Here is a 16992-nt window from a genome sequence, read left to right as displayed (position 1 = left end):
CTTTTTACTTGGCGGTTTGCCAACAGAAAGTACTATGGCAATTGAATACAATCTATGGGCAAAACTCCAGAATGTCCATATCAAAGACAAACTTCGAACAGAATATAAACGTAGACTTAAGTTAATCGTATTCGTATTCTTAATCTTATTCTTTGCAATAAAGGTAAGTATTTTTCCATTTCCAGATGAAAAGCTCCAGCACACCCGAAAAAAAGACTTTTATATTTCTCGTAGTGTCAGTCGCTGGTTTGTTGGTATCCTTCATGTTAGGAAGAAAGTCAATGTCTCCTGGCGTGACAAAGATGGCCCCGATGGAAGGGAAGGTCAACATCTCCACGACGGCCGAAATGCTTATCCATCTTGAGTCTGCTGACGCAGTATCCGGATCTGCCTTCACTTCGGATTCGTTGAACTCAACATCAAACGTCAGGTCAGGTTTCCCTCGTAATACCATACGTGTTGAGAAGAATACAACTAAACTGATACTGTGGTATTTGCGACCAAATTATGTCGTACCCACCCATGAAGGAGAGGTACGTCCCTTGAAGAACTGTCCACATTTGAACTGTCGGGAAACAACGGACGTGAAACTGATATCTCGAGCAGATGCAGTTGTATTTGATGTTCATTTTAAAATCCGACCTGACAATAAACCGATCAGATACCCAGAGCAGACATGGGTATTTTTCGCCCAAGAATCCTCAGTTCACGTCAAGTCAAGATTGTACAGAATGGACAAATGGAAGTCTTCCTTTAACTGGACATGCACCTACAGGCGAGATTCCGATGTATGGATGCCATACGGAATTATCCTTAAAAATCCGAAACTGACCAAAAAGGATTACCGTAAAATAGCTGAGAGTAAAACTAAAATGGCCGGTTGGGTCGTGAGCCACTGTTCTTGTCAGAGCAAGCGTGACGTGTTTGCCAAGCGACTGGTAGAGCAAGGTATTCAAGTAGATATATTTGGAGACTGTGGAAAGAAATGCGGGAACAGAAGTAAAGATGGAACAGAAACCTGCGAAGACTTGGCGTCCAGCAATTATTCATTTTATCTCTCATTTGAAAACTCTCTGTGTGACGACTACATTACCGAAAAGTTTTTCCACATGTATAACAAAGATGTGATTCTTATAGCACGAGGGGGGCGCCAGTTTTTAAAAAGTCTCCCGAAAGGAACGTTTATAAATACGGATGACTATAAAAATGTGAAAGATCTGGCAGCATACTTGAAACGGCTACACGAAAATAAAAATGAATACATCAGCATTTTAAAAAGGAAGGATGAGTATATGACCGTAGATGAAACATATACCTACAGCCCTATTCCAACATTTATATACACACATACCCGGTATATATCAGAACCTGTGTGTGACATGTGCAGAAAACTATTAGACATTGACAATAATAGGAACACATATCCCGATATATACCAGTGGTATAACGAGAATACTTGTGTTGAACCAACTGACCTGTAGTTGCATGCACGAGCGGAGGTTGAAATTTAAATATTAACTGTGATCTGTCCAGGTGGTATGTCGTCTTACTTAAAATGCAAAAGTACAGCTGTACTGAACCACTTCTGAACTCTACCTCTGCTCTAGGCATCAAACCGAAGGCATGTTTTCAGTTTCAAATCAAATCATCTCAATAAGGATATCATCAAAAATTCTGGCAATCCAGAAGTCTACAGTGAATGGTCTGCCAGACATACCATCAGAAGTCTACAGTGATTGGTCTGCCGGACATACCACCAGAAGTCGACAGTGAATGATCTGCCAGACATACCATCAGAAGTCTACAGTGAATGGTCTGCCAGACATACCATCAGAAGTCTACAGTGAATGGTCTGCCAGACATACCATCAGAAGTCTACAGTGAATGGTCTGCCAGACATACCATCAGAAGTCTACAGTGAATGGTCTGCCAGACATACCATCAGAAGTCTACAGTGAATGGTCTGCCAGGCATACCATCAGAAGTCTACAGTGAATGATCTGCCAGACATACCATCAGAAGTCTACAGTGAATGGTCTGCCAGGCACACCATCAGAAGTCTACAGTGAATGGTCTGCCAGATATACCATCAGAAGTCTACAGTGATTGGTCTGCCAGACATACCATCAGAAGTCTACAGTGAATGGTCTGCCGGACATACCATCAGAAGTCTACAGTGAATGGTCTGCCAGGCATAACATCAGAAGTCTACAGTGAATGGTCTGCCAGACATACCATCAGAAGTCTACAGTGAATGGTCTGCCAGACATACCATCAGAAGTCTACAGTGAATGGTCTGCCGGACATACCATCAGAAGTCTACAGTGAATGGTCTGCCGGACATACCATCAGAAGTCTACAGTGAATGGTCTGCCGGACATACCATCAGAAGTCGACAGTGAATGGTCTGCCAGGCATACCCTCAGAAGTCTACAGTGAATGGTCTGCCAGACATACCACCAGAAGTCTACAGTGAATGGTCTGCCAGACATACCATCAGAAGTCTACAGTGAATGGTCTGCCAGACATACCATCAGAAGTCTACAGTGAATGGTCTGCCAGACATACCATCAGAAGTCTACAGTGAATGGTCTGCCAGGCATACCATCAGAAGTCTTCAGTGAATGGTCTGCCAGACATACCATCAGAAGTCTACAGTGAATGGTCTGCCAGGCATACCATCAGAAGTCTACAGTGAATGGTCTGCCAGACATACCATCAGAAGTCTACAGTGAATGGTCTGCCAGGCATACCATCAGAAGCCTTCAGTGAATGGTCTGCCAGACATACCATCAGAAGTCTACAGTGAATGGTCTGCCAGGCATACCATCAGAAGTCTACAGTGAATGGTCTGCCAGACATACCATCAGATGCAACTCTTCCACATAGAACTGATGTTACACTGACCACAGAATTATGTGCATAGTACAGCGATTACAGCTATGAAACTACCTGGGCTTCTTCCGGAAAGACGTGTGGAAATATGAAAACATGTATTTCTCATAACAACATGTTGGTTCTAAACGATCACAAAACTGAAGCCATGACTATTACTCCGTCGTTCAGGATATAAAGATGCAGAAATGATCCCCTTGCTTTTGGTCAGTCAATAATATCTTTCTCTCCAACTGTGAAAATCATTTTGCACTCTTGCCTTACCATGGACGATCATGTGAACTACCTCTGCAAAACATGCTATTCCTATCTGCATAATATAGGTTCAGTCTGCCTTCTTCTAACTTAAGACGCCACTGGCACTCAATTAGGAGATAAACTTACTGTGTTTTGAAATTTGATGTAGTCCCGTTATAAAAATGTATAAATAAGCGGTATCTGCTCTACAGTTGGATTACATCAAACTTCAAAACACAGCTAAACTTACATGTGTAAGTCTTATTAGTTAGTTAGCAATTACCCCCAGTAAATAATACAAAATCAAAATAAATGCCTCTCCATCCCGAACATGGATGTGGCAGAACTTGACCTACATCGCCGTTAATCACACCTCACAATTGTCAATGCCTGACAATGGTGTTGTTTACATTCTCTTTGCCCCAGACAAGTTACACTCCCGATCTATGATGTGCTTCAACAGTAACCTCCAGTTTTCTTCTGGGAATGAGCCTGCTGGTACGATGTGATGTCCAATGGGACTGAACATGACTGAACAACCATTTTTTAGGCTGACAAAAGGAATCTGATTTGATCTGTCAATTTCAAGATTTCACGCATTCTACTCCAGCGTGTTCATGTATAATTTTGTTAATTATGTGTGTTCTTAAATGAATATCGTCAAGTTTGATAAGTTGCTATCATCAAGTTCCCGTGCTGTGCCAGTGATGTCATGGCATTTTGGGCTTTCGAGGGGCAGAATGTTTTCTGATTGAATTTCAAATCCCCTCCTGCCAAATCATTACGGTATTGGTTGACAGAGAAAGCAATGAATATCGACCACAACAAGGCTTGTCAACAACATATTTATGGTCATGAATAAAGTTTCTTCAAACACTTTTTTATGATGTCATATTTTAGTCTCATTGTTTGTTAGTTGTTTCAATGAGGAAATTGCCTGTTCTGAGTCTGTTCACCGTCTAACATGTCCCTAACAGTTTCAAAGACATTTCATTTGTATGCAAAAGATGTGGCTTCGTAAATTCTTGTTATCTCATCATCGAATGAGTCGGGGTTACGGCCTATAGGATCATATCGTCGCCATAAACATCCGATATCAAACTACAGTATTTCCTCAATTAAAAGCTAGACAGTCTATTAATTCTGCGAGAGCCGTTGACTTGGCTTCTAAGAGTTTATTTGTTTTTAACGCCGCACTCAGCAATATTCCAGCTATATGACGGCGCTCTTTAAATAATCGAATCTGGACCAGACAATTCAGTAATTTACATCATGAACATCGATCTACGGATAAGATGACATGCATCAACCAAGTCAGAGATCCTGACCAACCGATCACGTTTTTCGCCGGAGCTTTACAGGTAGCGTGTATTGCAGACATGGTATTAGAGATCCAGCGTGTAACGGAGGAAACATTGATACATTTGACAGTTCCTATCAGCTCAGGGCCCTTGCTACCTCTACACGCAGCCCAGACAGCGAATGGGACTTCTCCCAAGAAGTGCTACTTAGTCGAACCTACCCAGAACCTTTCAGTGAATGTGAAGACTCCCCATAGCGGGCAAACACGCTAATTATACCAGTGAAAAATATTATTCCATAATAATATTTTAAGCTAAGACGAACGTTTCCATCAAACCCATCAGGTTTCATGACTTCTATAACCAAGCAGCCGCGGTTTCCTAGCACCGATAAGATCCGTGTTAGAATAGGTCTTCAGCAACCCATTCTTGTCGCAAGAGTCGACAAACGGATTCAGGTGGTCAGGCTCACTGATTCGGTGGATGCGTGTCTTCGAACCATTTTTCCGAAAATCGATGCTGATGATGTCAATCACAGACCTCTGTTAAATGGCTGGTATATTGCGGAATGCGGCGTTAAACAACAAACGAAAAAACAACTTCAAAATGTAGGATTAGCCACCGGAATCAAGGCTGTAGGTGGTCGAGATCTTGAGATACCTTTAAGGATAAAAGCAATTGGGGGTCATTGCGGAAAATCGCCATTTTGGAAAATGGCCGCCATTGTTGCCATAGGGAAAATCTGCGAGGGCCCTATAACTAAAGGTCTTGCTCTTACAGTGTGCCAAAGCTCATGATTGTATCACCAAAGGCACAATTCATTCACATTCACTATTCATCTTCTTACGGTTAGAAGCATTTACGCATTAGCATTCGACACATTTAAGGATTGACAGTGGATTGTTTTCGTTTTTTCGATTCATACCTTAATGAACCGGTAAAAAACATATTTCGACAACGTAAACATGTGTTATCTACAATAGTTTAACCAAAAACAGTTATATATCAAAGCAGACAAAAATCATGAGATTAATATATATTCCAGGTGTAGGTTAAAAATGAAACCCCCGAAGACATGAAATTTGTGGAACCCAGGCGAGCGGAATATAACAGGCGGGCGAGCCTGCACGTTTGATGTTTCATTCCTTCTTGGTCTTCCGGCTCAAAGGGTAGTTGGGGCGGTCGGGTAGCCTAGTGGTTAAAGTGTTCGCTCATCACGCCGAAGACCCGGGTTCGATTCCCGACATGGGTACAATGTGTGAAGCCCATTTCTGGTGTCCCCCGCCGTGATATTGCTGGAATATTGCTAAAAGGGGCGTAAAACAATATTCACTCACTCACTCACTCACTCAAAGGGTAGTTTGGACAAAGAATATGCATGAATTTCGCTTAATGTCCTGTGCATGACGATACACATGAGCAGAAAGGGAATTCTCGACTGTAATAGGGATTCCCCGACTTTTCGTAGTAATAAACGTAGGTGGGAGTGGCTTACTGTTTTACATTGATTGGGAAATGAATACAGTAACACGTGACCAATTCAGCTAAACAGTATGCAGGAATTAAAATGAACACAACGGAAACTAATTTATTTTGCCTTATACAGATGGTACTCTAGTTTGTCTGCTTGCTTAAAGGCTTGTTAACTTTAACAATATGATATGAGAATGTAAAGACATATTTGCACTTTATATACTAGTATAGATTCGTGTGTTTGTATAAAGACGTGTGTGTTATTACTTACGTCCATATGAAAGATCATACACAATAACTTGTGTTTCAGGCCAATAGTCAAAAATGAAACCAAATCCATCCGACTTTTACTGAGAAAACAATATGTAATATGCTGCTTTTTATTTACAACATTTTTTTCCAGAACGTGTATGTATTTTATAAATATTTATTATACATTTATTTTCTATGCTATTTTAAATGGGTTTAGCATCACATGCATGTGTTAATGAACGGCTAATCCCTATAAGACAGTATTGAAGCACAGACTCGAAGATTAAATTTGATATTTCATGGTTTGCAAGAAAAGAGGGGTGAAACATGTGTGTCATGTGCCACAGATGTTATGGACGTTACCCTTAACATCGAAGTTTAATCCATCAGCATAGAAAGAGCACATCGGCTGCACTCAAAATCTGGAAGTAGACTGATAATTGTCAAGTTCTAATTATAGATGGACAAAGCAGCCTTGGAAGCTGCCAGAAAGTTTTTGAAAGGGAATACAGAGTATAGCGTTTCAGAAGACTACACTCAGAGAATGAGGGGGTTTCGGCCAGTTTTTTCCCTTTATGATGAGTGCCAGGCAAGAGAAGGTCAGCTGCCTGTCTGAGTTACGATAAACTAGTAGTTGATGGTTCTGTTTTCGTTCTGGGAGACGACTACAAACAAATCAGACAAGTGGGACAGCTTAGGAACTGGAGATGGGTTAAAAAATCGCAGGCAAGATCATCAGCCAATCCTACTGAGACATCATCGACGTCTGCACCTGCTGCTGGGTCATCATCAACTATGTCTGCATCAGCTGGTAGTAATGGCAAATAGGATGGTGGTCGTGGCCTCAATGGCATTCATGAAAATGACACTGAATCTACACTTAACATATTGAATATATCATCCTGGAACATCCAAGGACTAAAATCCAAACTAGAATTTCGCCAAGATCTTGATATATTCTGTTTTGTACACAGTGTGTACAGATACTAGTTATGTAGTTACGAAAGTATTCAGTGACTATAATAATTATGTTTGTGATGTAAAACGTCATTCTGACCGTGGAAGGTTATCAGGTGGAATTGCAGTTTGCATAAAACACTGTTTGGCAGAATTCTCAGTGAGAGTGTACTCAATTTGGGATAATGCTGTCTTTTTCAGGATTGTGAATGCTGAAAGTCCAATACACATTTTTATTGCCTTTGTCTATATACTCCCCGAATCATCTCTATTCTAGGGGCAGTCGGGTAGCCTAGTGGTTAAAGTGTTCGCTCGTCACGCCGAAGACCCGGGTTCGATTCCCGACATGGGTACAATGTGTGGAGCCCATTTCTGGTGTCCCCCGCCGTGATATTGCTTGAATATTGTTAAAAGCGGCGTTAAACTATACTCACTCACTCACTCACTCTATTCTACAATAACTGTGAGGAAATGGTATAGATAAATTAGAGAATCAGGCAGTACATAGTAAACACGATTATGATGAGTCCTGTAAATTCATCTTATACGGTGATTTCAATGCAAGAACTGGCTGTGACTGGGATTTTATACTTCAAGATGGAAAGAATTTACCAATTGATCCACATTATGTTAGAGATTCTTTTTCAGCTACACAAAGTGTTCGTGAAACAAATAACTATGGTAGAGCTTTACTGAACTTGTGTAAATTATCTGTTGGATATGCCTTGTGACTTCACATTTGTGTCACATACAGGATGCAGTACTGTATATTATTTTATTGTTTCGCAGTGATCTTTACCCAAATAAAATAAATAATTAACATATTATTATATATTCTACCAGTTGAAAACTTGCGGTCATATTTACAATGTTTTCGGAATACCACAAGACAGACTATGTATAAAAAATATTCTCATTGATATTAGTTAAAAGCATTAACAAAGCCGTTGACAAATTATCCAAAATTATGATCCATAGTGTTCTAAATGGAGGAGCTTACACTACAGCATCTAAGCAAACTAGAAGATCACAACCTCCTTGGTTTGATTATGACTGTGTTCAATTCAAATCTGAGAATTATAGACTACGGGACAAGTTCAGAAAATGTAACTGTGCGCTAAATTTGCACATTGGGGATAACTGGGGTTCAACCCCACAATCATAGGTTTCTGGCATGCCCAATGGACGCAACTCTGCACAGCAAATCGTGGCGCCTTAGGCGACTGGGCCACCCGTGCCCCCTGACCTTGAATGACCATTCATGTCATGAGAAGCGACAGCATAGAAATGTTCCCATCTTAACAAACAAGGAAATGTAAAAGACGAATCACATATCACGCTAGCATTCCAACAAGACAAACTACAAGAATATAATGAAGAACATATTGTTAGTTAGTATCAATTGTACTTAAGGCCAAATGGCCATAATATTTGATAAACCTGTCCGTCCGTCTGTTGGAAAGGCAACCTATTCGTATCGAAATGGCCATAACATTAGCCCTGCAGCTTCCAACTGAATTTCTTGGCAAGGAAAAAGAGAGCTTTTGCCAGTGGGGTCCTCTAAAGAAAGGAATGATGACCAGAAACATGAGAGCTGCTTCCATGTTGTGTATGAGTGTTGGAGCACAATTTTGGTCGACGCAGTTAGAGGCAGCCCACAAATTTACCTTTCAACATCTATGTGTTTAATGCTATACAAAATAATGATTTTAGAAACTGGAAATTGAATGCTGACAATCTGCACCCTGTGCAACGAGATGATGAAACAATAGATTATCTGCTAAGGAAATACTTTTTTTTTCAGCATATTCATATGGATCAGGCCTGTGTAGTTACCCTTATTATGGACGGGGTACAACCAAACATTGAGGACATTGGTTTAATGCACGTCCCCATACCCTGGGTGATTTTGGATCCAGAAGCCAACTTAACAAAACAGCCTCCTGAAGGGGTCTGCTGTCGTGTTTATGGAGCATGTCAAATTGTGATGATACTAGGTATTCACGAAAAGGTGTGCATATCCCGCTCCACCGGTGGCACCCGTCACATATGGAATAAGTCAAGATAAGGAATTGCATTGGACATCATTTTGGTCACTGATGCTTCAAATTTGGAAATGTCTACCATACAACTTTTAACAGTTTTACCGGGGCATTAAATGGTGTAACCATGATCAAACAACTTCTGAGCAAGAGTAGCATGATGCTCTTTAAAATCTATACTCAACAACAACAGTTCCTGTGACACCAATATTTGTTTGGTTTTCAATATTGTAGTACATGCATGGAATCAAGTCATAAAAACGCAACTGCTACAGAAAAGCATGCATTCCATGCAAAAGTTGACTTTTATGCAAGTCCTATGCATTTCACAACCCAAGAAAGGGTATAAAAACATGTGCGTTAACAGGATTCCATATGCATTGTTTAACATCGTGCTGACAACCACTCAGAAAAACAACAAAATTACGCAATTATTCAACATTACGAAATGCCACGCCTGTCCGAAAATGAGCGTCTGCGAGCCATTGGTATGCTTGAAGCAAAATCGAGTCAACGTGATGTTGCAAGACAATTTAACGTCCACGGAAACACCATTTGGTGTTTATGGTAACGTTGGCAACAGACGAATTCAGTCAGAGAACATCTTCCGAGTGGCAGGCCACGCGTAACCAATAATTGACAAGACAACTGGATTCGAACAACACACCTACGAAATCGATTCCAGCCAGCAACAGTGACTGCAAGAAGCATCCCTGGCCTTCGACGAATATCTTCACAAACCGTACGCTGCAACCTCAGATGTGCAGGGATTGTCGCCAGAAGACCCGCCAGACGTCCCATTTTGACAGGAAATCACCGTCAAGCACGTCTACGTCTACAGTGGTGCAGACAGCGTCTACGCTGGACGGCCATGCAGTGGGGACAAGTTCTATTCACTGACGAGTCTCGTTTTCACCTCAGCCACAGCGATGGACGGATTCGAGTGTACCAACGTCGAGGTGAACGTTACGTCAATCATTGTTTCATTGAAGAAGCGAGGCGGAGATGCTGCCAAGGATTTGTTAAAGAAACAAGCAATATGGCAAATATATACACAAAGAAAATAAATTAAGCACACCCCTATTTCTGAACCATGACAAATGGCAAAAATCATGGCATGGGATGACTGACCACAGGAGCTGGGCGATACCAATGTCATCGGATAGAACAAACATTTGACAACAAATAAAGAAGGTATTGGTGAGTTGTGATTGAAATTTACTGACAAAAACATCATGGTAACACAGGTACTGTTTTTGACCTTAGACAATACTTAAAAAAAGTATGGAGCTGCAGGATTAAGTAAACGAGTTACATTTGACGTTTCATGTGATAATGTTTCTTAAGTCTCTACTTGAAATGACACATGAAACAGATCAGTAGCGGGTATAACCGCCACGTGCCCGGTTGATGCAGTCCACCCTACGTCTCAAGCCTTTAGTCAGACGTTGGATCTGTTGATGGGTCAACAACAACCACTCCTGATGCAATGCTGCTTCCAATTGCCGTAAGTCTTGTACGGGAGGATCTCGTGTCTGTATGTGCTGCCCCAGAATATCCCAAACATGTTCAAGGGGGTTCAAATCTTTTCTCATTGCTGGCCAGGGTAGAGTCGTTATTGCATTGGCCCTCATGTAATCCACGACTGAATGTGAACGATGAGGCCTGGCGTTGTACTGAGGTCGAGTAGCAGGAGTGTGGTTGTCAAAATGAGGAACTACTACTTGCCCCAAAACGTTTGGGATGTACTGAGCCCCTGTTAAGTTGCCCCTTATGATAACCAAATCCAGCCTGCAATCATGAGAGATACACCCAAAACCACTACCGAGCATCCGATGTAAGCAACAGTCAGTTTAATGTTCCTGGGGGTGTAGGCCGTGTTCCAGTGCCTCCAAACTCCGTTCTTTCATCAGTGACATGGAGCGGAATACTTTCGTCTGACCAATGGATCCGTCTCCAAGTTCTCAGGTTCGAGTTATGTTGCGCATTACACCATGCTAAACGAGCAGCTTTTTGGTCATCTCTCAACAAGGGATGCTTTATGACTCGTATAGGACTCAGTCCTGCTGCTTTCAGCCGGTTCCTGACGGTTCTGGTGCTGAAACGATGATTGGGCAACCAAAGCTGTTTCAGACGAGTACTTGTTAAAAAGGGTTCTCGGCGTATGAGAGGAAGAAGGTCCCTGTCTTCGCGATGTTTCATCACAGGAGGTCTTCCGAAAATGGGATGGTCCTGTACATCACCGGTCTGAGAATGTTTCTCGACTAAACGGCTTACGGCAGTATGATGATACCCCAAATTACAAATTACATTCCTGCATTATGCATGCCGATTATTTGTCATCTTTGGCGTGTGCTTTCTTTGTGCATACTTACCAGCCCCGCGTCATATACCGATGAAGAGATTGATATTTTTACAACGAATGAAGTTCATCAGGCTGACCTCTTGTTTCTTCCTCATGATAAGGTAAGACGCAAAACATTTAAATACGCTTTAACCGTAGTAGATGTAGCTGGTCGGTAAACAGAGGCTGAACCATTCACCTCAAAAGGTTCAACAAAAGTAGCTAATGCACTGGGCCGCATATATAAATAAACACCGACCTTAAAAATGGCCTAAGTTGTTTCAAATAAATCCTGGTCGCGAGTTTTTGGGATCAGTAACTAAACTATTAACAAAGCACGATGTTGCAATCAGGCGTGTCAAAAAAGAGGCCCACCATAGCCAAGCTATTGTTGAAAGATTTAACCGGGCATTAGCAAAAGTTTGTTTGGATATCAGGATGGGATTGAAATGAAATCAAATCGATTAAGATCAGCGGAAACTGTGACACGGTTATCAGCTGTTGTATCAGCACTGAGTAATGAAGTTACAAGATTTATAGCAGTCTTATAGGGCTCCATCCAAGGTCTTTGATCAAACTTAAGAACTTTGTGTATTTTCTTTAGTTTCATGCCTAATGATAGATATAACTGGAGATTTCTATAACTGGACTATATATTTTGTCATATACATCAAATTTGGTACAAGCTTTTCTGTTATTAGTCCAGCGGATTATGTCATATTATAAAAAAAATCGTGTACTTTGTGGTAGAAGCATGAAATTTGGCATCAATATACATCATACCAATACGGTCAAATTTAGATATAGTGCCATCGTTGAATTGACCTTTGGTGACCTTGGCGGCCATCTTGAAAAATGGCCGACAATCTGACAAATATCTGTTAATATCTTGATAACTAAGATAGCTGGAGCCATTATATTGGTGTGTAAATAAATATGTTTTATCTCCAAGAAAGTTGAAAACATCGTTGAGTGTATTAACCCTTGATAACTGGAAATATTCCTGATAATATGGCATCAGCGCATATGGCGGGCGACTCTCCTACCAGTCACTGTAGAAGTATAACCCATCCAAGATAAGCATATTGGAAGTGTTCGTTAAATTGTCTCTGCTGTTGTCTTGGTGCGCACAATAAGGGTTAAAAATACCTAATACTCATATCTCAAGACAAATGAGCTTTCCATTACAATTTATTGGTTACATGTACATGTCCTAGCAACATCCATCACACTTGCACAGTGCAGTACAGCTTAATGCTGCTTTCAAGCACTTGCAGTTTGCCCGACAACCTTTTGTGCAGCCACATTACAGTAGTTCTCTGCACACTTTGCTGGCCTGTGGGAGGCTGCCCCACATGACTTCCCATGTTCCTCCATCGGTTCTTGTCCAACCCCATCCTTCTGGTCGTGGTATGTCAACCACTGGTCTAAGAGCCTGGCTCCAACAATGCCCAGCCTGGTAAGCTGCTCTTCTCACATGCTGTAGAAGGGCAGATTGTGTTGGTGGAATGTTGTTCACATCTCTTCCTTTGTGTGCATGACACTTCAAGCAGGTTTTGTCATATAGTAGAACAAAAAATCTCTCTACAGTGTCCATAGTCGTATCGACATCTCTCAACTGTGGCTTGTTCATTAGTGCAGCAAACTCTGCAGTGACCTCAGGGTACATGTTCCAGGTATCCCACACTGTTTTCTTTCCCCTTCCAAAGATGCAGGAGACAGTGTCGCATCATGTCAAGGCATGGAACATTGGAAGTGCGAGTCTCTTGTCTGGTCCAATTGCTAAAGCGGTGTCATGTACATGAATCAGCCGGAAGTGTTTGCCTGTGACAAAGGCCACCCACAAAGCGGTTAGTAGCATTCTTAGCTGTGCAAACACATGTACAGCAAGCAAAACAACATCACTGTCTACTGTATGGATGAGAACTTCCTTGTACTGTTTAGCTGCATCAGCGACATGGACCATACTTCGGCTGTCTGCTTCCTCATGTGTGCAGGGGCGGTCGGGTAGCCTAGTGGTTAAAGCGTTCGCTCGTCACGCCAAAGACCCGGGTTCGATTCCTGACATGGGTACAATGTGTGAATCCCAATTTCTGGTGACCCCCGCCGTGATTTTGCTTGAATATTGCTAAAAGCGGCTTAAAACCATACTCACTCACTCACTCACTCATGTGTGCAAGGTGCTAGTCCTTCTGTTGTTCTAGCCAGGTGACAGACAACATCCTCGAGCAGTGTGCTAATGACTTGCTTATCGGTTTGGATAGTGATAGCTTCTGTGTTGAGCAACACAAATAGTTCTTTCTTATTGTCAGAAAGTTTCAAGAAGTCTCACCCGTTTTTTTGGATTGGATTGTTTGGTTGTACTCGACGGCGCACTCCTTTACCTCTCTTGTCTCGTGTTTGTTCTTTCAAAGAGTCTGACCTATATTCATCCCACACAATATCTATTCATTGGCACTTATGGTATGGTTGAAAGACATGCTGAGAATACTCTTTGAAAGTCTTTGTAGAACCTGGCTTCAACTTGTGAACTATTGCTGGTCCATCTATCACTACAACCTCTGTTGCTGTATTTATCTCATCTTGCTCCAGCAAAACATCTTCCAGGCATTGAACTATGTCAGATTTAGTGCCAAGCCTGAGTTTTCTCCTGTCTGAAAGTGATGGTGGGCATACCTGATTCTCATGAGAAAAGAAATCATGAAGATTCCCATCACGCACTTGACAAGCGACATAGTCTTGAAAAGAGATGTCTGTCACATTTCAGCGCTGAAACAAATTCCTGAGCTTTAGTTTACTGTCGTTTCACTGGTGTACTAAAGAGATAAAGTTTGTTCTTTTTTATTGGGTCGTCTATAGGTTTGAACTTTCTACAAGCCGCTGTTTCACAAATGTGTTGTATTGTTCACATCCAAGCTTTTCAAGCTTATACACGTTGTCATTAACAGATTTATCAGCAATGTCCTGTGTATCAAGTACAAAAAGGTCGCAACTAGTTTCAAGGAATGGATTACCATACTCTTCAATAACAGATTTCAGTGAAGTGACATCTCCAATGAAAGCCTTTTGTACACCTGGACGTTGTTCATGATGGGGCATGTCAGGTTTCTTCAAAGTCATTGATGAGACGTGCCATCTCAGGTCCACTGACCATCCATCTCTGGAGAGCAGCTGGATTCTCAGTCAGCCCAACAGCTCCACCATCATCTTTTACCACAGCATTATTCTGTTCCTGTGCTTGATCAATAATAATTCTTGAGTAGGCATGAGTTGTCTTGTTCACTGTGAACTGTCCATATAAGAACTGAGCATGGACATCGGAGTGCAGCTTTGACACGGTCACCATGTGGACTGATATCCATCGTGGTTTCTTTAAGGCTGCTTACAGGGTCTAGCACCATCTGGTCAGCATTGTCAAAGTGCTGGAACACTGAGATCCCTGTCCCATTGAATGAACTCCCCGCAGTGGTAGCACTTGTTTGATGATTGATGTTATCCACAGCAGATGTTGTAAACACGCCAATTTTCAAGTCTGGTGGACAAACTGTGTTCAATCGTTCATAACATCTACAAGTCTTGGTGCCAATATCAGTTGAAATCTCAAGAACTCGGTTATAGGACACTGACGGTCCTAGGTCAAAGAGTTTTTCAAACAGTTCATGCTTGCGTGTCTTGTTGTGAAGGAGGATCCCAAGATACACGCAAAGGAGGCTCCAGAGACTTGTTGTGGCGTATTGGTTGCATTTCCTTTGGATTGTGTCTTGTAGCGTTAAACAGTAGTAACCAACACATGCTGAGTAGTGCTTCATTCTCTGGTACAACCGACTGTTCCGTAAAACTCGCTCCATACAGAACCATGGCAACAAGAGTGAGTAAAGCATAAGGAACCACTTCAACTTGACAGCCTTTGGAAAATTTGCCATCAAACGATGTTGATGCATTGAACATTTCATTCCGCACGATTCTTGCTGCCTGAGAAAGTACAAATGCATTGTCATCAACATCAATGTCAATGGCCTTCCGCAAAGCTGTACCAACATCATCATTGGATAGGCCTGCAACTCAGGAAAATTAGCCAGAATGCGATGTTTCAGCCCTGTAGACTGTATTGATGGAGTTTCCACACAAAGTTGTGAAAGTCTGTCACTGTACAGCTGAACTAAATTGGAGAGTTTAAATCCAGGTGATGTGTTCAGTGATTCTCTGTCAGTAAGTGCATCTTCATCAAATCAAAAGTTCTGCAAATGCTCTGGCATAAATGGCCTCTGTCTTTTTACCCTCACTGTTCTTGTTTTGTTCTGATGTTTTATGTCTGGCTGCTTTATTATGCCGAGCGATCAAACACTTAGAGTGGTACTTTGCCTTACTAGCCTCCAAACGATACTTTTGCTAAGATACGATCATCAAGTAGCTTTGTTGCACATCTTCGAAATCTCTCACTGATCATTTTGGTCATTGCTTCATGCAGTAGATCAGATGTACTAGACGGTTCCTCACAGAATAAACACACATTATCCATGGATATTTTGGCAGCTGCAATCTCCCAGGGATATTTAGCTGGTGCCAGCTACTTTGGATATTTAGCTGGTGCAATCTCACACAGATATATAGCAGGCGCAATCTCACGGGAGATATTAAGCAGGTGCAATCTCACAGGGATATTTAGCAGATGGTATCTCTCAGGGATATTAAGCAGGCGCCATCTCGCTGGGATATTTAACAGGTGGAATTTACCAGGGACATTTAGCAGATGTAATATCAAAGGGATATTTAACAGGTGCAATCTCACAGGGATATTTAGCGGGTGCAATCTCACAGGGATATGTAGCGGGTGCAATCTCACAGGGATGTTTAGCGGGTGCAATCTAACGGGGATGTTTAGCAGGAGCAATCTCACACGGATATGTAGCAGGCGCAATCTCACGGGAGATATTAAGCAGGTGCAATCTCACAGGGATATTTAGCAGATGGTATCTCTCAGGGATATTAAGCTGGCGCCATCTCGCTGGGATATTTAACAGGTGGAATTTACCAGGGACATTTAGCAGATGTAATCTCACAGGGATATTTAGAGGGTGTAATCTCACAGGGATATGTAGGAAGTTCAATCTCACAGGAATATTTAACAGGTGCAATCTCACAGGGATATTTAATAGGTGCAATCTCACAGGAATATTTAACAGGTGCAATCTCACAGGGATATTTAATAGGTGCAATCTCACAGGGACATGTAGCGGGTGCAATCTTACAGGGATGTTTAGCGGGTGCAATCTCACGGAGATGTTTAACACGCACCATCTCACAGGGATATTTAGCGGGTGCAATCTCACAGGGATATGTAGCGGGTGCAATCTCAAAGGGATGTTAAGCGGGTGCAGTCTCAGGGATATGTAGCGGGTGCAATCTCACAGGGATATTTAGCGGGTGCAATCTCAAGGGGATATTTAGCGGGTGCAATCTCACAGGGATATTTAGCGGGTGCAATCTTACA

At 41.8% G+C, this 16992-nt stretch overlaps 1 protein-coding gene across 1 annotated transcript; it reads left to right on the top strand.

The window, feature by feature from the left end:
* Positions 1–302: 302 nt before the first annotated feature.
* LOC124125578 (alpha-(1,3)-fucosyltransferase C-like) lies at positions 303–14159 on the top strand. The gene is made up of 2 exons (XM_046488904.2): positions 303–1298; positions 14094–14159. The coding sequence occupies exons 1-2, from the start codon at positions 303–305 to the stop codon at positions 14157–14159; spliced, it is 1062 nt and encodes a 353-aa protein (XP_046344860.2).
* The last annotated feature ends 2833 nt before the right edge of the window (positions 14160–16992 follow it).

Source organism: Haliotis rufescens, unplaced genomic scaffold (assembly GCF_023055435.1).
Source record: "Haliotis rufescens isolate VD_foot unplaced genomic scaffold, xgHalRufe1.0.p SCAF_50, whole genome shotgun sequence".
Lineage (NCBI taxonomy): Eukaryota > Metazoa > Mollusca > Gastropoda > Lepetellida > Haliotidae > Haliotis > Haliotis rufescens.
Note: the sequence above shows the minus strand (reverse complement) of the source record. Positions and strands in the feature narration are given on the sequence as shown.

Coding starts and splice junctions, on each gene's coding strand:
- LOC124125578 (XM_046488904.2), top strand. CDS start 303: ATGGCCCCGATGGAAGGGAAGGTCAACATCTCCACGACGGCCGAAATG. Junction 1,299..14,093: donor GGAAGGATGAGTATATGACC/GTAGATGAAACA, acceptor ATCTTGCTCCAG/CAAAACATCTTCCAGGCATT.